At 45.8% G+C, this 25,593-nt stretch overlaps 1 protein-coding gene and 1 long non-coding RNA gene across 8 annotated transcripts in view; one reads left to right on the top strand and one right to left on the bottom strand.

Annotated features, from left to right (window-relative positions):
* Positions 1–2,838: 2,838 nt before the first annotated feature.
* Positions 2,839–25,593, top strand: part of WDR31 (WD repeat domain 31) — a 39,747-nt gene continuing 16,992 nt past the window's right edge. Inside the window, exons 1-12 of one of the 5 annotated variants that reach the window (XM_055427622.2) lie at positions 2,839–3,185; positions 7,260–7,385; positions 9,835–10,002; positions 12,263–12,406; positions 12,824–12,956; positions 16,084–16,158; positions 17,351–17,495; positions 17,602–17,702; positions 18,837–18,904; positions 20,079–20,220; positions 21,592–21,754; positions 23,176–25,372. In XM_055427622.2, coding sequence (XP_055283597.2) covers positions 12,291–12,406; positions 12,824–12,956; positions 16,084–16,158; positions 17,351–17,495; positions 17,602–17,702; positions 18,837–18,904; positions 20,079–20,220; positions 21,592–21,754; positions 23,176–23,336 — 1,104 coding nt within the window. In that variant the 5' untranslated portion in view covers positions 2,839–3,185; positions 7,260–7,385; positions 9,835–10,002; positions 12,263–12,290 and the 3' untranslated portion in view covers positions 23,337–25,372. Of the gene's footprint in view, positions 3,186–7,259; positions 7,386–9,834; positions 10,003–12,262; positions 12,407–12,823; positions 12,957–16,083; positions 16,159–17,350; positions 17,496–17,601; positions 17,703–18,836; positions 18,905–20,078; positions 20,221–21,591; positions 21,755–23,175; positions 25,373–25,593 lie in introns of those variants that run through there. The other 4 variants (XM_055427624.2, XM_055427623.2, XM_088838288.1 and 1 more) reach the window with 4 other exon arrangements.
* LOC129557075 (uncharacterized) overlaps positions 4,829–25,593 on the bottom strand; it is a 45,958-nt gene continuing 25,193 nt past the window's right edge. For 2 of the 3 annotated variants that reach the window (XR_008686165.2, XR_008686167.2), the window contains 3 exons: positions 18,966–19,072; positions 18,263–18,377; positions 4,829–5,049 (listed from right to left, as the gene is read on the bottom strand). This is a non-coding gene — a long non-coding RNA (uncharacterized LOC129557075). Of the gene's footprint in view, positions 5,050–18,262; positions 18,381–18,965; positions 19,073–25,593 lie in introns of all 3 variants that reach the window. The other variant, XR_008686166.2, reaches the window with a different exon arrangement.

Here is a 25,593-nt window from a genome sequence, read left to right as displayed (position 1 = left end):
CACACAGTTAGAGTTAAATACAATTTAAAAATCAGTTCTTCACTTGCACTAGCCACATTTCAGGTGCTCAATAACCACAAGTGGCTGGGGACTAGGAGATGGTACAGAGAAGATACAGAACACTACCATCATAGTAGAATGTTTCATTGTAGCACTGTGCTCAGTTCAGTTGAGCTCAGTCGCTCAGTCATGTCCGACTCTCCGCGACCCCATGAATCACAGCACGCCAGGCCTCCCTGTCCATCACCAACTCCCGGAGTTCACTCAAACTCATGTCCACAGAGTCGGTGATGCCATCCAGCCATCTCATTCTCTGTCGTCCCCTTCTCCTCCCGCCCCCAACCTTTCCTAGCATCAAACTCTTTACCAGTGAGTCAGCTCGTCGCATGAGGTGGCCAAAGTATTGCAGTTTCAGCTTTAGCATCAGTCCTTCCAATGAACACCCAGGATTGATCTCCTTTAGAATGGACTGGTTGGCTCTCCTTGCAGTCCAAGGGACTCTCAAGAGTCTTCTCCAACACCACAGTTCAAAAGCATCAATTCTTTGGCGATCAGCTTTCTTGTGTTAAAACAAGCAATCGGTCCAGGTGGGACCACGTGGACTGCCACGTGGAACTCCCAATCAAGTGAGAAAGACAAGAAAATGAAAAATTATGCTAGATGGTGGAAAGTGTGGGGGCTTTGAAAGCACAAAGGAAAGCTGGCTAACTCAGTCTGGAGGAAGAGAGGTATGGTGGGGAAGACTTGTGAGCAGAGAGGGAGGTGGCCTTTAAGCTGAGAATAGTGAGGCAGACAGAAACAGGTGATCAGTGTAAGGACTCTGGACAGAGGGAACCCCTGTGCAAGGATTCACAAGTGACAGCTGAATAAGTCAGGGAGCTGCACGTGGTTTCAACCACTGAAGCATATAGTATGGGTGGCAGAGGTGGAATATGAGATTCAAAGATAAAGTATATTCCAAACCTTACAGAACCTGATGAAGGAATTTGGATATTAGTTATCTTTTGTGTATAATAAACCATTCCAAAGCTTAGTGGCTTAAAATAACAGCTGTTTATTTGCTTACAGTCCTTGGGGTGGCAAATTGGGCTGAGCTCAACTGGGCTGTTTTTCTGATGCTTACTCGTGTGCTTGCAGTCATGTGATTGCTCACCTGAGTCTGGGTGGTCTAAAATAGCCTCACTCAGGGACATCCCTGGTGGTTCAGTGGCTAAGACTTTGCACTGCCAAGGTAGAGGGCACAAGTTCGGTTCTTGATCAGATAACTAAGATCCCACATGCATGTGGTGCATGGAAAAAATTTTTTTTAATTGAAATAGTCTTAGTTGTACAGCTGGCATTTGGTGCTATCTATTGGATGGGCCATGTGTGTTAAACAGGCTAGCTTGGGCTTCTTCCTGTGGTGGCAGTGTTTCAAGAAGGTGAGAGCAGAAACTACTTGACCTTTTGAGGCATAAACTCACCAAACAAGTTACAAGGCCAGCTCTGATAGGAGAAGCTACAAAGAATTTGTGGCCATTTTTAATCTACCACACTGGGATGATGTTAGCCTGAAGCAGGGTGGTGGGTAGAGAGAAGCAGAGAGGTTTTTATTTTTCGGATGTTTAGGAGTCAGAATTGAGAAGTCTTGGGGATTGTTCTGGAACACAGAGGAGAGGGTGAAATTACAAATGTCTCCTAGATCCTTTGGCTTAGGTGATTGATGAATGGTGGTGCCCAGTACTCAGAAAGAAAAGAGGAAGAACAGGTTTGGGGGGAAGATAATGTTTCCAGTGTGAGTCATGTCAAGGATGAAATGTCTTTTAGACATCTAAGTGGAAGTAGGCAGGAAGCAGGTGGATATGCAGATCTAAGGAGAAGTCTGGCTAGAAATACCAGTTTGCGAATCTCTGGTGCCTTCGGCCAAAGGCAGCTTCCAGGGGGGTCTGCAAACTCAGAGCTAGAACATATTATCAGGCAGGGGGGGATCTGGTAAGTCAACTCTGTAGCTGCGCTGAGCCTAGCCTAGTATCCCAGGCGAAGTAATCAGTCTCTCCTGGTTGAAAGTTGCCAGGCTGTTATGAGAAAGGGGGATTAAGTTTCTACGCAGAGCCCTCGGCTCTGAACTAAGCTCAGTGTTGTAAATGGCAAGAAGGTAGATCCCAGCTCCTGTCAGGAGGAAGTCTCCTAACAGACCACTGGCTGATAAACTAATGAATGTGTCCGCACTGAGGGAGCATTGACAGAGGCTTGAGGACCTGTGGTGCAGTAGCCTGGAGGGGATTCTGTCTCTGGGTCCGATGACAGACCTCCATGGCCAGCCCTGACACTCTATGAAGGTAAATTTCCCTCACCATCTCAACTTCTGATCCTACAGATACCTAACTTTCAGAAACTGTATGAGTCTTCAGTGAAGGCAGTTCTGCTGGGAGATCAGCACTGCAGGAGGCACCTATTAAGGTGCAAAAGAAATGTTGACTAGGGTCCTTGCCATTCATTCCCTTGTTCACTCGTTCAACACACATTCAACAAGCCACTAGCAAATCCTGTGCCCTGTACGAGAAACAGAGAGATGAAAAGACTCTAATCTAGAAGAAATTAAACTGCAACTACAAAAACTGTCTTGCAGCTGCTGTTCGTTTCTAGAACTGTCTTCCCATTGCTTCTCAAGTACTCCAGGGTCACCTTGCTATGGTGTTGGGCTGTAACGGTTTGATGAAAGAAAGGAATGGGGTGTCTGAGACCTGGAGAAATGTACAAGGGAGGGATCTCTGCCTGCGTGGAATCAGGGAAAACGCCTAAGAAATAAAGCAATAAAACTATCTGAATGAACAGTTTAAAAGAAGACATTAAGTGCTTTCTCCGCGGCTATTACAGTGATACCTGGTTTCCTTGTGTTATACAGATTCTCTGGCATTGGTGGTCTTGAACACATCAATCCTATTTTCCGGATCCTCGTTCCACTGTTGCAGTGAGAAGGCGGTGGGGCGCTCTCGGCTCAACCCCCGAGAGACGTCAGGCGAGCGGAACTCGGGTTCGGTGGCTGGCGAGGGCGCCCGGAGGGTTTTCGCAGGACTCCAGACCTAGCGACGCGCACTTCGTTGCTAAGGGCGGAGGCGCCGGAGGCTGCGGAGCCTGGAGGCTGTGGACGCTGTCGGGTTCGGCGTCCTCCTTGGGCCTCCGCTCCCGGCCCGGCCGGCTCGCCGGTGGGTATGGAGCCCGAGGCGGGAGGAAAGGGCGCAGCTGACGGGAGGGGAAGTGGGAACCCTTGCGCTCTCCGAGCCGAAGCCGCCCGACTGGCCAAAGCGGAGAGGGGTTCCCGGGGCCCGCCTTGGGTTGGGTGGCCTTACATCCAGTCTTGGGTGAACACCCCTCCATCCACTCCCACCCCCCAGCCCACCCCCCAGCCTCATCAAAAACAAGCTTTGGCCAAACGCTTAGAAGTGGCGCAGGGCATTTATGTGATCTGAAAGGAAAAACTGCCGAGAGTTTGTCCTCACAATTTGGGGCAACCTTGGGAGTTCTGACGTAGTGCTGATTCCCTAAATGACCTTGGGCAAGACCCTCTTATTCTCTGAGACTCTTTCCCCAACCTGTACCATTAGAAGATCATATCGGACCATTTCCTACTTGCTTCTACCTGTGATTTTGTTTCTGTTTGAGCTTTGGTTTTAGATTCCTTGGTCTTCCAGAGTGTAGTTTAGATGAGTGCAGAAGGAGATTTGGAGAGGAGGGGGATATGAAATCATCATTTACATGAACAGTGGACAAGGAGTCCAGCTGAATAAGATCCAGTGCCCCAGCTTCACCCCTTTGTAACCTTCGGAAATGGAAAAAAGTGACTGTTTGTCACTTTGAGACCCAGTGGACTGCCACCCAAGCTCCTCTGTTTGTGGAATTCTCCAGGCAAGAATACTGGAGTGTGTTGCCATTCCCTTCTCCAGGGGATCTTCCCGACCCTGGGATCAAACCCAAGTCTTGTGCATTGCAGGCAGATTCCTTCCCCTCTGAGCCTCCAGTCCCAGTTTCTTCATGGAAAGTGACAGGTGGAAATATTCTGGAGTGTACCAAGGAATGTTGCACTGGAAAGTTAAAAGAGAATTCTCTGAATTATGCCTAGAGTGACCATTGAGGGGCTTTCCTGGCAGTTTAGTGGCTAAGGTTTCATGCTTCCACTGCAGGGGGCACAGGTTGGATCCCTGGTGAGGGTACTAAGATCCCACATGATCCATGGTGAGGCCAAAAAATTAAAAAAGATAAAAATTTAAAAATGGAATGACCACTGAGGATCTTCAAGGCCTTTGGAGAGTAGATTGGGGCAGAAATGTGTCCTAGGATTCAGATTTAGGCCTGATTCGACCTGGAACCAACAAAAACATTGAGAGCTGTATGGAATTACAGGGTTTCCCAAGTCCTCTGTAGCGTTTCTAGGCCTGATATTTGGAATGGGTCAGAGTAATAGCTACCTGGAAAATCTGTTATTGGACAGTATTAAAGGACCCAAATATTGTTGGGGGCTTCCCAGGTGGCACTAGTAGTAAAGACCCCACCTGCCAATTCAGGAGACATAAGACACATGCCTTGATCCTTAGGTCGGAAAGATCTTCTGGAGGGGGGCATGGCAACCCGCTCCAGTATTCTTGCCTGGAGAATCCCGTGGTTTGAGGAGCCTGGTGGGCTGTGGTCCAGAGGGGTTGCAAAGAGTTAGACACACCTGAAGTAATTTAGCATGTACAAACTTATTGTTAAGTCCTTAAAAAAAGCTTGGCAAGCAGACTCTCCCACCTTAGTATTCCATTCATTCATTCATTCAAGAGATACTTGCCTTGCATCTGTTTTCCTAGGCCGTGCTTGAAGTGCAAATACAAAAATGAGTAAGACGTTTTCCTTCCTCTCAAGTATGCTGCAGGTTCACAGTATAAACTATGGCAGATAACTTGAACAGTGTTTTCATTTCTTAGTCTACAGCAACATGGACATTATCCAAGTACATATATTTTGTTCTCAAGATTTTAAATCGCCTTGCTATATCATATCTGGGCTTCCCAGGTGGTACAGTGGTAAAGCATCCTGCAAAGCAGAAGGCACAAGAGACACAGATTCAGTCCCTGGGTCAGGAAGATTCCCCCCGAGGAAGATGGCAACCCACTCCAGTATTCTTGACTGAAAAATTCCATGGACAGAGGAGCCTGGTGGGCTGCAGTCAGTGGGGATGCAAAGAGTCAGACACAACTGAGCGAGTGGGAGCATCCTTTCCTTTCATATAATATCTAACGTAATGAATTCTTAGCCTTAGTGTGATCAGTCACTCTAGTCAGGAGACATAATTGGCTTCAGTTTAATATACTCCAGAATCACTTTCACATGTGTATATTCTCTGTGTATATTTGTAATGTATGTTTAATATGTGTGTATTAAGAGTAGAATTAATAATGGTGAAAATTGCCACTTTTAGCATTGGTATCTCTGTCAATCCAGTAACCATTCTGGTAGTCATCATTTGTTACTAACAATCTGCAGCTCGAACCAAGAGCTTGAAATGCACTAGCTTTTGCAGAGATGCAGTACAGTAAGCTTCTGCTGCTGCTGCTGCTAAGTCGCTTCAATTGTGTCCGACTCTGTGCGACCCCATAGACGGTAGCCCACCAGGCTCCCCTGTCCCTGGGATTCTCCAGGCAAGAACACTGGAGTGGGTTGCCATTTCCTTCTCCAATGCGTGAAAGTGAAGTCACTCAGTCGTATCTGACTCTTAGCGACCCCAAGGACTGCAGCCTACCAGGCTCCTCCGGCCACGGGATTTTCCAGGCAAGAGTACTGGAGCTGGTAGGGAGCAAAGTCCCTGGAGTCCAAATGCCTATACTCAAGTTTCAGCTAGGACACTTACTTGCAACTTATGTGTAAACTTGGGCAAGTGACTTAACATCTCTGTGCCTGACTTCTCTCATCTGCAAAATGAAGATAGTAACAACGTCTATCTCAGAGGCTTGTGGAATAGATTAAATGAGTCAAATATAAAGTGCTTAAAAACGTCCTCGGCATATTTTAAGTGCTGTTTTAAAAAATATTTATTTATTTATTTGGTTGGGTTTCCCAGGTGGCTCGGTGGAAGATAATCCCCCTGTGATGCAGGAGACTTGGGTTTGGTCCCTGGGTCAGGAAGATCCCCTGGAGGAGCATAGCAGCCCACTCCAGTATTCGTGCCTGGGAAAGCCCATGGACAGAGGAGCCTGGCAGGTTGTAGTCCATGGGGTCGCAAAGAGTCGGACCCAACCTCGCTACTAACCAAGAGCAACAGCAGGTTTATCTGGCCGCTCTGGGTCTTAGTTTTGGCACGGGGTCTTTAGCTGCAGTGTGTGAGATCTGGTTCCCTGACCAGGGATGGAATCCTGGCCCTCTGCATTGGGAGCTCGGAGTCTTAGTCATTGGACCACCAGAGATGTCCCTCCATGCTATTTTTAATCTTCACAGAAGCTGAATGATCGCGTTATTATCCTATTTTACACATAGGAAACTGAGACTTAGAGAGGTTCAGGAACTTGCCCTGGACCGAATGAAGTAGAACTATAATTCAGACCTAGGCCTCATTTCAAGGCTAAGGCACCTAATGAAATATTATTCTGACTATTTTGTGCTGCTCTTAATAATTAGAATAAGGTCAATCAATAATTAGAGTTTATTTGAATTCCTAAAAGTGACTTGTTAAAATGCAATAAAGCTGTTTCTTCTTTTTAGATGTTTATAGTGGAAATTCTCGGCTAGAAGTCAAGAGCTCTACCTAGTTAGAATTTTGAGTAAATGATGTTTCTGCCCATATTCTGCAGATCTTTAAATAAAGAGTTTGTATGTGATGATGTTGAGAAACTCTTTCTACTTAAAGTATTATTTTAAAAATTCATACTTAAAGTATTATTTTAAACAGGAGAATTTGCCTTTCTCACAAAAACAGTAAGCTTGGAAGTAAGCAATCACTCCTGAAGATTTGTGATGAATGAAAATATTACTATGAGTAATATAAAAATATTTAATGATGAGTTTAAATATATCCTATTTTGCATATTTAAAAATAGTTGTATAATTAACATTATGGTATGGTTTCCCTAATTATTGGAAATGTGCAAGTTATAAAATCTTTGAATTTTGCAAGATAAATCTTTGTGAGGGGAAATGACACTTAACAATCTCTTTAATTAACAGTTTCTTACTTACCTTGTAAATCTCCTTTCAGTACAAACATATGCTTAGAGAAGAGATTAATCTAATGGTCTTTTCACTAATTACAGAGATTAGGAAGTAGCTGCCTGAACTGTTTTCCAAAGGATAACTTTATAAAGCAGCAGTTCACCAAGTTTACAGTTTACAACTTTACAAATACGGCAGCTCACCAAGAAGATCCTACTGGTTTGGGTGTAAGTAATTCTTAAGATTTTCTTTTCCTTAGATTGTCCCGTGAATATGCTTCAGATAGGAAGTATGGCTCTCAGAAGATACCAGCTAAAAATCCAGTCAGTTTTAAGCAGAGTCGATCCATTTATAGCATCAGTGACCTAGATCTGTGGGTGGCATCTGTCCTTAGTTTGATGGCAGTGTTAAAAATGGGTTAGGTTGGCAAATAGGAAGCCCTGCAATCTTTTATCTAACTACAGGAGTACAGCACTGCAAGCTTTTTGAAAACTATCCTAGAATTTTTCCTGGGGGCATATTTGTGGTAACTGAAAACCTAGATTCCCCTCTTGCTCGGTGTCAAGCCAAAAAGACACGACCAAGCCAAAGAGCAGAAGAAAGGATTTAGAACTTGCAGCAAGTTGGGAGAACAGGGATACTGGCCCAAACTAGACTTAGCAGCAGCAGCAGCAGCATGTCTCTCGGAACAGCAAAACGGGGGAAATTTTAAGATAAGAGTGCATGCATATTTATGAAAGGGCTCAGGTGGTGTATGCATATTCATGAGGGGCTTGAGTAGAGGAGAGTTCAGCATAGATTTGGGACACAGGTTGTCAGAGTCACAGCTTTAGTTGATTAAGTCACCAGGGTCAGCAGAGGTCAGCATCATATTCCTTAAGTACCAGATAGTCTTGTGGTTGAGAGTTTGAGGGGGTTTGGATCCTGCAGTATAGCTCAAGAATGTGCCTCTTGCTATCCTGTACCTTTGAAATAGAACTGGGAGTCCTTTTTAAAAATTTTTAAACATTATCTAGTATTTTGGCGCTGCTGGGTCTTTGTTGCTGCACGGGCTTTCTCTGCTTGTGGTGTGTGGGCTTCTCATCGCAGTAGCTTCTCTTGTTGGGGAGCTCAGGCTTGATCGGGCTTCAGTAGTCATGGCTCCCAGGCTCTAAAGCACAGGCTCAGTAGTGGTGACACACGGGCTTAGTTGCTCCATAGCATGTGGGATCTTCCTGGACCAGGGATCAAACCCGTGTTCCCTGCATTGGCAGGGGAATTCTTTACACCTGAGCCACCAGGGAAGCCCCAGAACTGGGAATTTTTACAATTGATTTATCATCTCCCTGGAGAAGGAAATGGCAACCCACTCCAGTACTCTTTCCTGGAAAATCCCATGGACGGAGGAGTCTGGGAGGCTACAGTCCATGGGGTCACAAAGAGTCAGACACGACTGAGCGACTTCACTTGATGTCGTCAAGAGCAAGCCTTCTGGCCAGGCTTAGATCACAAAATGTCTAGGCCTGTAATAGCTTCTCGTATGTCAAAGAAGTTCTGTCTGGTTCTCTTCCTCTGGGAACCGTCTGCTCTATCTGGCAACACTTGTGCTTGTTACAGAGAACCCTACAGTGTCTGAACTAGAAGAGCCCTTCAGTTCAGTTCAGTTCAGTTGCTCAGTTGTGTCCGACTCTTTGCGACCCCATGAGCTGCAGCACGCCAGGCCTCCCTGTCCATCACCAACTCCAAACCCATGTCCATTGAGTCGGTGATGCCATCCAGCCATCTCATCCTCTGTTGTCCCCTTCTCCTCCTGCCCTCAATCTTTCCCAGCATCAGGGTCTTTTCCAGTGAGTCAGCTCTTCACATCAGGTGCCCAAAGGATTGGAGTTTCAGCTTTAGCATCAGTCCTTCCAATGAACACCCAGGACTGATCTCCTTTAGGACGGACTGGTTGGATCTCCTTGCAGTCCAAGGGACTCTCAAGAGTCTTCTCTAACACCACAGTTCGAAAGCATCAATTCTTCTGCGCTCAGCTTTCTAATAGTCCAGCTCTTCACATCCAGAGAGCTTCGGTTTGCTATTTCACACGTGTTTGTCACATCGTGCAAGCCACTTGAAGTACAGAGAAGGATATGAGGGTCCCTCTTCTTATGGAGCGTGCAGTCTGCTAGGAATCCTGGAATCTGGTGTCCATGTTTATACATTAGAGGGGAGGCTGAGGCACAGCGTGGAGGGGTGAGGAGCTCAGCGACACATGGCGCATGTGAGACGAGGCAAGCCTGGCACCAGAGCCCAGAGCTCTTGATGCCACTCGTCGTGTTCTTTCCAATGCATTTGCTTCTGTTCCTTGTCAGCTTAAAGAATATTCATCACCTAAAAGTTGAGACTTACGTTTTATTCGGTAGGACTTCATGCCTGGGAGGCGACATCTCAAGTAACCCCAAGAGAACTATTCCAAGGAGGCGAGGGGGTGAGCTCGGATATATAGGAGTTTTGCAATAAAGGGCAGGTAGTCTGAGCATCGAAAAATTATTGTTAATTAAAGAAAACCACACACACACAAACAACAAAAAGAAAACCAGATGCATCAAGTTAGGGAATTTAGCACTTTTCTATGTGTGGGAAGATGCGAGTCTGGGCTCCCTGCTGACATCATTCCTTTGAGCTGCAGGATTTTCATATCCTGAATTTCCTCAGGACTCACCAGCTCACCATGGTCCGCAGCTGCAGTTCCTGATGACTGTGATATCCTTTGTGGACTGATATGGCAGGAAATAGTCCATTTCTCATTGGTTACCTGTTCTTTTCAAGAGGTCCATTCTGGCAGCTTTCAAATGTAGGCTGAAATTCTTCTGGAAAACTGTGGTGGGTTTTTTTTGTTGTTTTTTAAGTGTTTTGTTTTTGTTTTAACCTATTTTGTCGAAGTATAGTTGATTTACAATATTGTGTTTATTTCTGCTATACAGTAAAGTGATTGTTACACATATATACACGTGTATTCTTTTTCATTATGATTTATCACAGAGTATTGAATATAGTTGCGTGTGCAATACAGTAGGACATTGTAGTTTATCCATCCTATATATTATAGTTTGCATCTGCTAGTCCCAAACTCCCAGTCCCTTCCGCCCCCTTGGCCACCACAAGTCTGTTCTCTATGTCTGTCAGTCTGTTTCTGTTTTGTAGGTAAGTTCATTTGTATCACATTTTAGATTCCATGTGTAAGTGATAACATATGGGATCACTTCCTCTTTCTGATTTCACTAAGTACGATCATCTCTAGTTGCATTCACACTGCTGCAGACGGCATCGTTTCATTCTTTTTATGGCTGAGTAATATTCCATTGTGTATATACGTACTGCATCTTCTTTATGCATCCGTATGTCAGTGGACATTTAGGTGGTTTTTATGTCTTGGCTATTATAAATAAATAGTGCTGCCATGAACATTAGGGTACACTTATATTTTCAAATTATGGTTTTGTCCATATATATGCCCAGGAATGGAATTGTAGGATCACATGGCAACTCTGATTTTAGTTTTTTTGAGGGACCTCCATAGAGTGGAAAACTGTGGGTTTTTTTTAAAGGTAATGATATGGGACTTCCCTGGTGGTCCAACGGTTAAGACTCTGAGCTTCCACTACAGGGAGCCTGGGTTTGATCCCTGATCCGGGAACTAAGATCCTGCATGGAGAATAGTTGGTGAGTTTTAGCTGCTATTTCTCGTTGTAGACTGTTCTTCCTAAAACTTGGTAGGCTCATCACTCCCATAAGAAACTCATCTAGAATTTCTTTAAGCAGAGCCCTGGAAGAGATGATGACTGGGAGCTCCCACCTCACCCTCTGCCATCTCAGGGGACAGCTTACTGAGAAGCAGATGAGCACTACCCAGAGTTGCTGGGATTAGGTCCTAGTCATGTACCTTCAGTCCCATCAGACGTCCACACTGGCCACATACTCCGATCCTGACATTAAAACCGAGATATTTTAAAAATATTTACATATTAACTCTTAAAAGTAATAAACCTTATTGCATGTAAACATAAATAATTTTATGAAAAATAAATATACTTTTGAAAACACACAGAAGTGTTTGATTGGAAGAGAACTGTATTGTTTTACATTTTTGCAAATCTCTTTACTGTTTGGCTTAAACAGAAGACAGTTGGATTCTCATGTCTCCTTCTGCATTCAATCTATTGCAGTATGTTGTCTGCATTGTAGTGTAAGAAGAAAGTCGGGACTCGCATAGAGACACAGTGGGAAAAAGGCTTTCACAGGCTCCCTGGAAGGGTCTTGGGCGTCGCCAGCTGTCCTGGGATGGCACTCTGAGACCTGCTGGTCAGGTCATTACCTGTACTGTCTTGTTTAGTGTCACTGTCCCCCACGTCCCGTTCTTACTACAGAATAACCTGATGACCCTGGAAAGCAGTTAACAGCAGTCCCACAGGCTAGGAAAGTTATAGCCTTTTAGAATAACTGAAGCTCTTTTCCAAGAAGCTTACTGGTATAGATTGGTTTTATTGTGTGTTTTTTTTTGGCCTTGCCTCAAAACTTATGGGATCTCAGTTTCCAACTAGGGATTGAACTCGGGCCATGGCAGTGAAAGTGCCGAATCCTAACCAGTGGACCACCAGGAAATTCCCAGTACTTCATTCCTTTTTATGGCTGAATAATATTCCATTGTATGCATAAACTACATTTTGTTTATTCATCCATTGATGGACACTTGGGTTGTTGTTAGCTTTTGGCTGTTGTGAACAGTGCTGCTCTGAACATACATGTATAAATTTTGGGTTGAACACCTGTTTTCAGTTCTTTGGACTGTGTACCCAGGAGTAGAATAGTTGGATCACACAGTGATTCTATGTTTGACTTACTGGGGAGCATCTTAATACTTTTAAAATTAGTTTTGTTTTTGTTTATCTGCAAATGCTGTATGGAGGAATGGTGCCTTCCCAGGGCCATAAGAGTGAGGCAGGGAAAGGAGAAAAACCAAATGCCTACAGTTGAGTCTTCTTTTTTGTAAAAAAAAAAAAAAAAGGTTTTAACATAACCATACTACCTGCCATTCTTGTGCCTCACAGAGTTAACAGTGTGTATTCTTCTTTTTACCAAATAGGGAACACAACTTCCAGCAGCCACAAGGGATGCTGCTACTCAGGTGCCATCTGAAACAAGCTCTTCCCCAGAAGGTCTCGTGCAGGTTCTGTGCAGTGATGGGGAAACTGCAGAGCAAATTCAAACACAGCACTTACAAATACAGGTATAGCAGTCTGCCCTCGGGTGGGCTCCCCAGTTTTGTGCCCCATGACAATTCTTTCATATAGAAAGAGAAGGCCTGGAGCCATCGTTGATGCCCTCCTGAAACAGTCAGTTTGGTCTGTTTCCTTTTGGTTAAGAAACATCTTAGTTGCTAGTGCCTACAGCCCCATGGCGAGGGGTCCCACATCTTTGGGAATCATCTCTAGAGTAAGCAAAGGCTCTGGGTTTCTTCCTTGATCAGATCCCCGTCATTCACTCATTCTGAGCATTTAGAGAGTTAAAATGCCGTTTCAGTGTCTCCTTTCTCTATTCCCTTTCTTTCTTTCTCCTCAGCCTGGCCTGTCCTCCACACTCTCTTCCCCTTGCTCCACTGTGCACCCTACACCGTGGGGCTCCTCATTTTCTATCCTCTCTTTAGCAGGCCTGATGGATTTATCGAAGAGAGGAGTCAAACTAAAGCCTTGCAGGAGTATAGCCCAGCTCACGTGGATACCGTCTCTGTTGTTGCTGCTCTGAACTCAGATGTCTGTGTCTCCGGAGGAAAAGATAAGGTGGGGTTTGCAGTGCTTCCCAGGGAACCAGCTTATTGCAGAGAAGGGCAGATGTTTGGAAAGGAAGTGCTGGCTTTGCATTTCTGGCTGCAGGGTTGAATAGTGTAAAAATATGCGCTTCAGAGGTAAAAAGACTGGGTTTAAATTCCTACTCTGCCGCTTCCTGTTACTTTGGGCAAGTCTTTTCATTTTCTTGAGCTTCAGGCTCCTTATCTATTAAATGGGGGTAGTAATGCCAACCACCCAGGATAGTTGTGAGGATTAAATGGGAATACCCTCAGCACTCTGCAAGACCTCCCACATGCTTTTTCTAAATGACAAGTATTACTCCAGCCTATCCATTTTTACACCTGCATGCACGCAGGAGCTATTTATCAGCGAAAGGAAAGTTCTAGTCTCTTTTCCCAAAATGTCTACCAGTGTTTCGAGACTGCTCCCATTTTCAGTGTAAATCTGGCTGCTTTATCTCCCTCGTATCTGGACCTGTCGTAGCACTCAGACCTAGGCTCTTGCTAGCAGAAATGCTGATTCTTTCATAACAAATAATGCCTCTAATTTTCAATAGCCATTTAGAATCTTCAGATTCCATTTTCATACTGTATTTCACTGATTCTAAGATGTGCATGTTTCCACATTTTAACACCTCTGAAATCAGGATGCATCTAGAAATTGATAATAACATCATTTAATTGGCAGCATTTTGTTTTAACATCTAGACATAGGAAATTGTATTTCTATGATCCTCGCCTGCGAGGGGCAGATAGTGCAAGGATTAGCCTCTCTGTTTTGCAGGCGATGAAACCGGGACTTAACTAGGTCACAGTACTGAACTACAGAAACTGGGCCAGAGAATGCTTCCGAATCCTGTTTAGGGGGAGAAATACAGCAAAATACTAAAATATATTCCTGGAGAAAGGACGGAAAGAACATTTTCATAATGATTCTCCCTGGCAGATGGGATTATGGATGAGATTTTTTGAAATTAAAAAATTGTATGGGGACTTCCCTGGTGGTCCAGTGGCTATGACTCTATGCTCATAATGCAGGGGGCCTGTATTCGAGCCCTGGTCTGGGAACTAGATCCCACATGCTGCAACTAAAGATCCTGTGTGCTACAGTGAAGACTGAAGATCCCACATGCCTCAACTAAGACCCGTTGCAGCCAAATAAATAAATAACTATTTAAAAAAAAGTATGATCTGTTTCACAACAGTGTAAACATACTTTTATTTTTTTGGCCATGCCACATGGCACGTGAGATCTTAGTTCCCCAGTTCAGTTCAGTCACTCAGTCGTGTCCAACTCTTTGCAACCCCGTGGACTGCAGCACACTAGGCCTACCTGTCCATCACCAACTCCTGGAGTTTACTCAAACTCATGTCCATGGGTTGGTGATGCCATCTAACCATCTCATCTTCTGTCATCCCCTTCTCCCACCTTCAACCTTTCCCAGCATCAGGGTCTTTTCAAATGAGTCAGTTCTTTGCATCCGGTGGCCAGAATATTGGAGTTTCACCTTCAACATCAGTCCTTCCAATGAATATTCAGGACTGATTTCCTTTAGGATGACTGGTTGTATCTCCTTGCAGTCCAAGGGACTTGCAAGAGTCTTCTCCAACACCACAGTTCAAAAGCATCAATTCTTCAGCACTCAGCTTTCTTTATAGTCCAACTCTCACATCCATACATGACTACTGGAAAATCCATAGCTTTGACTATACAGACCTTTGTTGGCAAAGTAATGTCTCTGCTTTTTAATATGCTGTCTAGGTGGGTCATAACTTTTCTTCCAAGGAGCAAGCGTCTTTTAATTTCATGGCTATAGTCACCATCTGCAGTGATTTTGGAGGCCCCCCAAAATAGTCTGTCACTGTTTCCCCATCTATTTGCCATAAAGTGATGGGACCTGATGCTGTGATCTTAGTTTTATGAATGTTGACTTTTAAGCCAAAATTTTCACTCTCCTCTTTCACTTTCATTAAGAAGCTCTTCAGTTCCTCTTTGCTTTCTGCCATAAGGGTGGTGTCATCTGCATATCTGAGGTTATTAATATTTCTCCCGGCAATCTTGATTCCAGCTTGTGCTTCATCCAGTCCAGCATTTCTCAGGATGTACTCTGCATATAAGTTAAAAAGAAGGGTGACAATATAAAGCCTTGACATACTCCATACTCCTTTCCCTATTTGGAACCAGTCTGTTGTTCCATGTCCAGTTCTAACTATTGTTTCTTGACCTGCATACAGCTTTCTCAGGAGGCAGGTCATGTGGTCTGGTAGACCCTTCTCTTAAAGAATTTTCCACAGTTTCTTGTGATCCACACAGTCAAAGGCTTTGGGATAGTTAATAACGCAGAAGTAGATGTTTTTCTGGAACTCTCTTGATTTTTCAATGATTCAGCGGATGTTGGCAATTTGATCTCTGGTTCCTCTGCCTTTTCTAAATCCAGCTTGAACATTTGGAAGTTCACGGTTCACGTACTGTTGAAGCCTGACTTGGAGAATTTTGAGCATTCCTTTGCTAGCGTGTGAGATGAGTACAATTGTGTGGTAGTTTGAGCATTCTTTGGCATTGTCTTTCTTTGGGATTGGAATGAAAACTGACCTATTCCAGTCCTGTGGCCACTGCTGAGTTTTCCAACTTTGCTGGCCTATTGAATGCAGCACTTTCACAGCATCATCTTTTAGGATTTAAAATAGCCAGGGATCAAACCCATGCCCCCTGCATCTTAACTCCTGGACCACCAGGGAATTCCCTGAATATACTTTTAACACTATTAAATTGTACACCTAAAAATGATTAAGATGGTAATTTTTTTTTTTAAGTAGGGAAATAAAATCTAATCCCATGTAGATTTTCCTTCAGCATCTACACCCAGAACCTCAGCCTAAACCAGATGCCCCTGGGGAGTGTTATCCCAAACCCATCATTAAGGTCCAGACGCTTCAGCGGAGTGGCCCAGTGGCTCTGAAAGAGACAGAGAGCTCAAACTCGGGGAGCATGAGGAGCAACACTACAATAAAACCTTGGTAGAGAGGGAGAAATGAGGTAGAGAACAAGATGAAGGCTTGTTGTTTCAGCTAAACAAAAAAAATCCGTTAAACTAAAATATTCTAATGACTCTCTGCAGACAGTCGTGGCCTATAACTGGAGAACTGGAAATGTGGTGAAAAGGTTCAAAGGTCATGAGCGTGAAATCACCAAGGTAACTGTCACATGATTAGCATCACGAGGAAGTTTGGAGTTGAATAAAGGAATGCCTGTAGCTCTGGGTAGTAAGAGTGGTTGAGTATTTCAGTGTTAAGGAAAAATGCAGAGGTTTCATTTGATGTCAGTGTGTGAAGCCCCACTCACACCAGAGCAAACCATTCACTCAGCTGCAGTTACAGGTATAGTAGACTAGACACAGTGTTTCATCGTTAAGCCCTTCCTAGCTTCCCAGGTGAAAAGTGAAAAGTGAAAGTGAAGTCGCTCAGTCGTGTCCAACTAGTAGCGACCCCATGGACCGCAGCCCACCAGGCTCCTCTGTCCATGCGATTTTCTAGGCAAGAGTACTGGAGTGGCTTGCGCGGCAACCCACTCCAGTGTTCTTGCCTGGAAAATCCCAGGGATGGCGAAGCCTGGTCAGCTGCTGTCTATGGGGTCGCACAGAGTCGGACACGACTGAAGCGACTTAGCAGCAGCAGCAGCAGCTTCCCAGGTAGCGCTAACCCACCCGCCAGTGCAGGAGATGTAAGAGACATGGGTTTGATCCCTGGGTTGGGAAGATCCCCTGGAGGGAGGCATGGCAATCCTCTCCAGTATTCTTGCCTGGAGAATCCCATAGACAGAGGAGCCTGTGGGCTACGGTCCATAGCGTTGCAAAGAGTTGGACACAACCGAATTGACTTAGCACATGGCACAGCACAGGTAGTAAATAGAGAACAGCTGAGATTAACTCCCCCAGCCCTGTCCTAACTTACCAGGGTCATGTATCGAAGCCTTACTAAGTGTTTACTCTAGGTAAGAAAATGACAAACTCTCCATACTGAGGAAACTTTTAGTCTAGTTGGGGAAATTTTTTAAAAGTCAGAAACAGTTAAATAATTTGTTAAAGAGCATGACAGAGTAGACTGAGATTCCAGCAAAAATGATAGAGAATGTCAGATTATATAACTCCCCTCTCTGAAGTCCAGGTAACATGAACCAAAAATTGAGAAGCAAACTCCATCATAATGAGACTAAGTATCAGCGACAGTCACACAGCACGGACTCTGTTTACCTGCCAGATACAGTGCATTTTGAACCAGACTGAGAGCGAACACCAGGCTCAGGCACTTTTATCTCCAGGCCTTTTCCATTTTTAACATCCAAACAAGCATGCTAGAGCGGTTTTTTTTTTTTTTTTTTTTGAGCAGATCGCGTGTATTTACAAATCAAGCCAGGTCTTCAGCGCCTCTCGTGATAAGATGGTCCTGATGTGGGACTTGCAGAGCTCCTCACAGCCAAGACAGCAGTTCTCTGGCCATACCATGGTGGTCACTGGACTGACCGTGAGTCCAGGTGAGGTAAAGCCAATGTCTTCCTAACACCAACACTGTGGTACTTTTCTGAAAAGCCGTGTCCCAAGTCTGTCTCATGGACCATCTTCTCACCATTGTTCCCTAAGATTCATCACAACTGTGTACCGGCTCCCGTGACAACTCCCTGCTCTTGTGGGATGTGGGGACTGGACAGTGTGCAGAGAGCGCTTCAGTCTCCAGGAACCTGGTACGAGCTTACACTTGGTCCGGAGCAGGGCGACAGAAGCGGGCCTGGGGTGAGGAGGAGCCTAGGAGAGAGACGTGGAGACCCCATGCCCAGGCCTTAGAGTCTGAGGTCCTAATCACTGCTCACCCCTAACTAAGGTCTTCTGCTCCAGAGAACAACTCCACCAGTTTATATTGGAGTTTTAAATGATGTCCTCACTTATGCCTTCAAAACGTAGTCATTCCATATCTCCTGTGGGCCAGGCACTGTGCTAGAAGCAGGGTTAGTGGCCCAGGGCTCAGTTCCCGGCCTCCAGAAACTCACAGTTTATGCTTATCATGTGTTCAGTATATGTAACATTATGCAGAGAAATCAGCATGACCTTTTGCTATTTGTATAATTTGATTTGCTTATGAAGACCAGTTGTTTTCCGACAGCCGACTGATGTCAACTCTACTGCCTTTGAGGTTAGTCATACCTGGGTTTAAAGCATGGATACATCACTTTTTGGCTGTATTAACCCAAGAAAGTTACTAGAAGTATCAGTGTCTTCATTTATAAAATGGGGAGAATTATATCACCTGACATGGCAATGTCCTTTAGTGGCTGTCAGACATCAGTCGTGATCTTTTCAAGTTCTGAAGACAACTGCCAGTGGCACGATCTGCTTGCCCGTGCCCTCCATATTTGTGCAGGCTGCTGGAAGAGATGGTAACCGTGTTATCTCGGCTTGTTTTGAAACTGTTTCACGCCTATCCAGCAGGGGGCTGCAGGGATAAAGGGAAACCAGGACACTCTTCCTGAACCCGAGGAGGCCTCAAGTTAGGGTTTCACTGGTCCCACTTGAAAGCAGAGGCCACTCTCCTTAGCTCCACTCGGCCAGCGGTGTTTGGGTTTCAGACATTCTGAGAGTGCTGCATGCATTTTGGGGCTCACACCTGGTCCAGCTGCTTCCGTTGCTGCTGATAACCTGGAGCTGCTGGTTGAGCATGACCGGTGGGCCCCTGCACCACATAAAATCCCTCTTAAGTCAGATGTGCTAGCCTCAGCATCCTTGAGAAGTGATGCCAGAGATGCTATTTAGTGACATTTACAGAAATTATAGCGGAGGAATGGCATGATGTGGAGAAGTTTTGAAACTTTTGCTTTTTCCAGGTCACTCACTTGTGCTGGGTTCCCCAAGAGCCTTACATACTCCAGACCTCCGAGGATAAAACCATCAGGTGGGCTTACTGAGCAGCAGTGAAGGTGTTTCTGGTGAAGGTCTGTGGCTCCCGTGCTTACCTGAGCTGTTCTGCTCTGCTTCTCTGCATTGCTGTGCCTTTCCCAGGGCCTTCCACTCCTCTGCACTTTGCCAGTGCTGGTGTCTCTGATCTGGCCCTGCGGATCACCTGGATAGAGGTTGAATGGCAGGAGGTCAGCTTGTTCTGGCTGGTTTTTAGAAGCAGCTGATTCTGCCAGCCCTGACTGTGGGAACGTGTTCAGATTAACCTCAGGGTCAGTTGCTTGCTTGTCCCACCCCTTCAAGTGGCCCTTACTGGGCTCCAGGTGTTCTCAGTCACCCAGCCCTCAGAATCACTATCCGTTCCGTGCCGTTCCGTCGCTCAGTCGTGTCCGACTCTTTGCGACCCCGTGGACTGTAGCCTACCAGGCTTCTCCGTCCATGGGATTCTCCAGGCAAGAATACTGGAGTGGGTTACCGTTTCCTTCTCCAGGGGATCTTCCTGACCCAGGGATCAAACCCAGGTCTCCCGCATTGGAGGCAGACGCTTTAACCTCTGAGCCACCAGGGAAGCCCCAGAATCACTATCAGGGAAGTCAAATGAAGTAAATCCTTCTTAGACTAGAAAGCATGACCAGAAACGTTGGCTCTCAAGAGATTCTTCTTAGAAAATGGTAGGAAGAAGATAAAGAAGTGAAATTGAGACAAGAGGCAAAATAAAACGGTCCCCAGTTGACCCCATGGGTCAGTTGGCCAAGGCTATAAATCTTTTGTGTCTGATTCTGGAGTGACGCTTGCTTCTCTCCATCATGATATGTATCTTTAAAAGTTTTTGTTAAATCACTGGCACAGAAATATTCTCTCTAGTCTGTTGAAAGTAGTACCCCAAAGGACCAAATTAACAAATTAACTTGAACAATTAAGATGCTTGGTCTAAATTCCCATTAATTAGATCTCAAAATAGAACTCAGATGTCATTCAGTTTGGTTATTTTCTTACAGCTTTACCATATCTGAGATTGATCTGGTTCATGTTGCTGTTTTTAGGTAAATCTCAGCGTTCTGTTCTGACTGGCCAAAGCCCGCAAAGAGCCAAGACTTTGGCATTCACAGACAATTACAGGCGCATTTCAGCACATTTACTGAAAACTCATTTGCTGCCGTAATTTCTTTCAGGCTGTGGGACAGTCGGGGCCTGCAGGTAGCTCATACATTTCCCGCCCAGCAGCACATCCAGACGTACTGCGAGGTCAGTGAGGATGGGCACAAGTGTGTCTCCTGCAGCAGCGGCTTTGGAGGGGAAGGCTGTGAAGCCACGGTAAGAGACTGCGGGGTCCAGGTGTCAGGGTGCTGACGAGAAATGACTTCCTCTGGCCTCCTGCCTGTCCTGGGCTATATAGGCAGGCTTTACTAAAGTCTCAGGCCTATTCCAAGTGCATACTATACATGATCCTTGGCATTCCGGATGCTTCTTTCAAGAAAACTCCATTGCCGAAGCTCTCTGCATCGGTCATAGAAAAGAGAAATGTGATGGGAGTCAAGATAGGAAGGCGTTAGACACAGAACCACCCTTTAATGTCCCTGATCCCAGTAGAGTTTAGGAAGGGGATGAACTGTTAGAAGACTCGTGTTCCCACTGCGCATGTGGTCACAGTAAAGGAATTCAAGTTCTTTGGGTAGTTTGGGGCTCTAGTGTTGGTCAAGGGCCCACTGCATCCTGAACCCCTATACCTTTCCTTGCAGTTAATTTCAGGATAGATTGCCTTGGCTCCTCCAGAGTACCTTGGATTTCTCACTGTAAAATATTAGTTAAAAGATTTATCTAGTATCCAAACAGGACAACTACAACTCCTATTTTATTGGACATTTATTATGTGCAAGGCACTGGGCTGAGCACGTCATATGCATTATCTCATTTAATCCTTAACCCCGTGAGTTCAGTATTATTAGAGTTCCCATTTTACAGATGGGGAAATCGAAGCATGGCAAGTTGAAATCTCTTGTATAAGACCACATTTCTCATAAGTGGTAGGTTGAAGTGTTGAATCCCAGGCTTCTGATATAGCATTTCTTCTCCAAGCTAAGCATTTGCATTTCCAGCTCCTACAATTATTCCTTGGACAGCGACTCAGTGTCCAGAGATTTTATTATTTTTTGGAAATAATTCCATGTGCTCTTGTCTGTGAACATTATTCTCTAAGTGTAGTCTGATTAGTATCAACAGGAGTGGTCTGGAAGAACTGTCGTCTCCCTCGTTATAGAATCTAGTCTTCCTCTACCAGGAATCAGTGTCTTGATATTAAATCAGAAGGTCTGGACCTGAATATACTTACGAGAAGGTGTTCCTAACTGTGGGGTCTCCATGGGACCCACAGATGCCAGGAGGCTGATATAAGGCCGCTTTTGAGCTGTCGTAGAAAATAGGCTACCCGCTTCTGTCCCTCTGTGCTGCCATGATGATAATGAAGAAGGCAACAACCCCCGGTTAAACCATCTTTAACCTGGCTTGTTTGAGACCTAGTCCTGACTGGACGGATGGATGGGAGGGATGGAGATAAGGGTGTCTGTGTGAGGAGGTGGGTTGAGGGAGTAGGTGCATCATGAGAGGCTGGGGAGAGGATGCTAGAAAATGAGGCATGTCTGAAGCCGGGAATATGTATGCAAGCCAGCCCCTGTCATTACTTTGCAGCTGTGGGACCTGAGGCAGACACGGAACAGAATCTGTGAGTACAGGGGGCACTTCCAGACCGTTGCATCCTGTATCTTTCTACCCAGAGCTTTAGCCTCGATGCCTGCAATTGCTACCTCATCACATGACTGCAAGGTGAAGATCTGGAATCAAGACACTGGAGGTAAGGAGCCTGACTCTGGTGCTTCTCAAAGACACATGAAGTCCTACAGGTTTCTTTAAAACTCTTTCTTCCATTGCTCAGCATATACAGAGTCACCCATGTCCTGCCACTCTCCACCCCCATAGTGGTTAAGAGATGACATCAAGAGACCAGACTCCCTGTCCAACCTCTGGCTAGAAGCTGTCACCACGTAACCCCTGGTATCATGTTGTACAGACACCTTCCTAAAAGCGCAAATGTATTTGGTTCTTTCATTCTGTCTACCTGAAGTTCTTCATCATGTTTTAACTTGTGATGCTCCAAATGTCTGGAAAAGAGAACAAGAATTGCCACTTTAAGGTTCATTTTCAAGGGCTACAGTGAGAGCTTCAGTTCGGTGGGGGTGAGGTGTGGGGTAAGGACTGTCTCAGAAAGACTCTGCCCTCTCTTGACTCTGCAGCTAAGGCTTGGGTCGTAGTGAGGTCATACAAAGCGCCAGAGAAAGACGTGCTTTCGGGAGCAGGCTCCCCACGGTTCCCTTGATGTGGTGTCCTGGAGCCAGCTCCTATTCGCTGACTGTTAAATATTCGGGAGTGTTTAATACAGTCATGGCAGGAGTGTCTACCTCACAAAAACTGGCAAATGCTGTGAATGAAGGTTTTTTTTTGTTTGTTTCCAAAAAGCCAGTTTACCAGCACCCCACTGCCTCCATACTCCTATGTCCTGGACACTGGCTTCTGGCAGACACAGGGCTAGCGTTCATTTAGATACCCTCAAGCCAAATCCCTTCAATAGTCATCTCCCAGAAACTCAGCTCCTAGCAGGGGAGGATAGGGTCGCCCCCTCAGACGTGTGGGGTCACGTCTAGCGGCTTCCACAGTAAGTGCAGTCAGGTACCCTGACCTGGGCTTGTGGGCGGAGCAGCTGTTCTAGATTTGGGGATCGAAACCTGAGACCAGGGAAGACCAGGTGTGAAAGTGACGCTGTGCCCGCCAGGTGTGCACTTGTGCCCTTAGAAGAGCAGCCCGCAAGTTGCTGAGGGAGGAGAGCGGGCCAGCCGGAGCCCCAGACTGCCCCTCAGGCGCCCTGCCACCCTTTGTCCTTTAAGCGAGACCCCGGGCGCTGCAGCTGGAGATCCGTATCCTTATCTTTTGCTCTGCGCTTTTGGTCTCTGGCAGGTGCCCGAGGGCGGCGTTTTAACATGGCCTTGCAGGGAGGCCCCAGTTGTCCAGTGTACTTCCAGGTGGAATACGTCGTGTGCTGCCGACCTGGGGTTGACCTCCCCACTGGGGAACGCTCCTCGGGGGCAGCGAGTGCCTCTCTCACCTGGGTTAGATGCATATATATAGCTCGGGCTTTATTTCTGTAGGTTTCTTACAAAGACGCCACCTTTCCTGCTTGGCACCCTTGGTCTAACGTGCTGGTTCCCCCTTCCTCCCCAGCCTGCCTTTTCACCTTGTCTCTGGATGGATCAGGACCTTTGACTTCCCTGGCAGTGGCCGACACCATCTCCTTGTTGTGTGCGAGTTTCAGCAGAGGAATTCACTTACTCAGGGTGGACCACAGCCAAGGGCTGGGACTGCGGGAAGTGGTGGCATTCTGAGGCCAAGAGAACTTCACTGGACAAGAGCAAATTGTGGCCTCTTTTCTCAGTGTGACTCTGTGTTTTTTCATGTTTTCTTGAGGTGAGGTCGACGTGGAACTGATGTTCTTTGCTTATGTTCCCTTGGAAGATATGTCAGTGTTAGAAGTCAATTTAAGTCAAAATGAGTTGCAGAGATTAGAAATATGAACTCAAATATGGTTCTCAATTGAAATTAAATCTAAGTGTAATTTTTAGTGAGCTTTGGGGACTACTCTATAAGAAAAATGAGTTTATGGGCCTCTCACCTTTTGAGATGGCCCACACTCTTGTCTGGAGTGTTTCTCCCAAGGCCAGCTTGCCTTCTGAGATAGACTGCATTCTGTTCACGGAAAGTGTATCTCTCTTAAGGAAAAAAAAGGTTTATAGCTCAGAATGATGACCTGCGGGTATAAGAGTGATAGGCCTCTGTCTGTGAGAGTCAGAACACAGGTCTGAGTCTGCTGAACTGACCTTTTCCATGTCTCCATGAAAGAAAAACGTGTAGCAGAGAGAGAAACTGTGGTAGTTGCCTCACTGTTTTCTAGACGGGAAAGGTTAGTGCAGCTCCATGGAAGAAATGGATTGCAGACATGAGATTAAGCTCCAATCACAGCCCCTTCCCAAAGTGAAGAATCACAGTTAGGGCACGGAAGCAAAAGCCACCAGGGCAAGCCTGAATGAGCAGGAAACCTGAGGTGGCAGGCAAAGAGGCTGACAGCCACAGTGCCTCGCCCGGAGTTAGATGAATTATCAAACCCATTCCATGGATAAGGGAATGGAAAGATTAAGGCTAAGAAGAATTTCATTTGTGTATTTTAATATTTTTACTTAGTTTTTAATACCCCTTCGTGGGAAATGGCCAGAGCAAGGCAAAGGTGATGCCTGCAATGACAATGGAATACATAGAAAGAAGTAGAAAGGTGGACTCAACTGTGCCAGCCACTGAGCCCCCCTCAGTGAAGAGGAGCAGGGTGCTCCCGTCTGTCTGGGTGGTCCCCAGGAGATCGGTCCCGAGCCGGGTGCTCACAAGCCTGCTTTCCTCCAGGGAAAGTAGACTCACTCCTGCCTCCAGGCAAGCCCACACATAAGGCAGCTGAGGCCTGGAAAGTCCCTTTCTGATGAGTCCCAGAGAGTCCTCTCTGGCCCCTGCCTGTCCCTGATACCAGTGGCTGACAGCCATCTTCCATGTCCCCGTCTTGCTCCTCTTTGGGGCCAGCTCCCCCATGCTGTCTCCAGCCACCAAAGAGGAGCATCTTAAGCTGATACAAAGCATACATCAGACCCAGGTTGGATTCTCCATTTCCCCATTCAGCTGGATGATCTTGGGAAAGCTATAAAACCTCAGTTTCCTCACTTAGAAGATGGAGCTCATAACTCTACTTTCCTCATAGGGTCCATTTGAGAATTGGACCATGTTAAATGCCAAGCAAGCTGCTGGATGCTTACAGATGGCAGCCCCAGCTCCTCACTGCCCTCTCTGCCCAGACTAAATGCTGTCCTTGCCGTGTGACACATTCACCACTCCTTCACCCGTTCTCCTTAGATCGCGATTTCTCACCCTTCAGCCATTGTTCCCTGTGATCCCTTAAGTTACAGATCTTTGGGCCCTAGGAGGACAGAGTGGGTGGTGAGAGAGGAAGCAGCCTCCCTGAGCACCAACAGGTGGCTGAACACACATATTCCCACTGTGGTTCTGCTGGTCCCCTGTCACAGATGAGAAAACTGAGGCCTGGGGACATGCAGTCCTCTGCCCGAGTTAGACACGTGGGGAGGAAGGGGAGGAGCCCTTTGCCTCACCCCTAGCCTCTGCATGATGTCACAAAGTCCCTTTCAGAAATGCTTAGACCATGACATTGTTTGTATCTTTTCTAGACCAGTTATCAACTTTTGGGCTCCAAGGAGAGCCTCCTGACACGGGATCTCGGAGTAGGAGACAGGTGTCTCAGGGAGAGTCCTAGCGAGTCTTAAACTCTTAGTGCTACAGCTGAGCCTTTTTTTCTAGGAAGAACACAGAGAATCTAAGGGGGTGGGTTGGGAGGGGGTCCCAGGGAAGACAAATTACAGGAAACGTATGTGAGAAAATGAAAGGGCTCTGACAAGCCCAGTTCTATTGCCAGTTAAATCGTTTCCCTACAGTCTACACCTGCTTGATGTAAAAATTCCTTATCTGTGCATTTTAAGTAGAAAATAGATTCATAAATGCACATGTTTTTATAGGATTTTTCAGTCTTATATG

Source organism: Moschus berezovskii, chromosome 7 (genome assembly GCF_049115385.1).
Source record: "Moschus berezovskii isolate FMDL1 chromosome 7, NW_MosBer_1.0, whole genome shotgun sequence".
NCBI classification, from domain to species: domain Eukaryota; kingdom Metazoa; phylum Chordata; class Mammalia; order Artiodactyla; family Moschidae; genus Moschus; species Moschus berezovskii.
The sequence above is the reverse complement of the archived record's forward strand: the minus strand, read 5'-3'. Positions and strand labels throughout refer to the sequence as shown.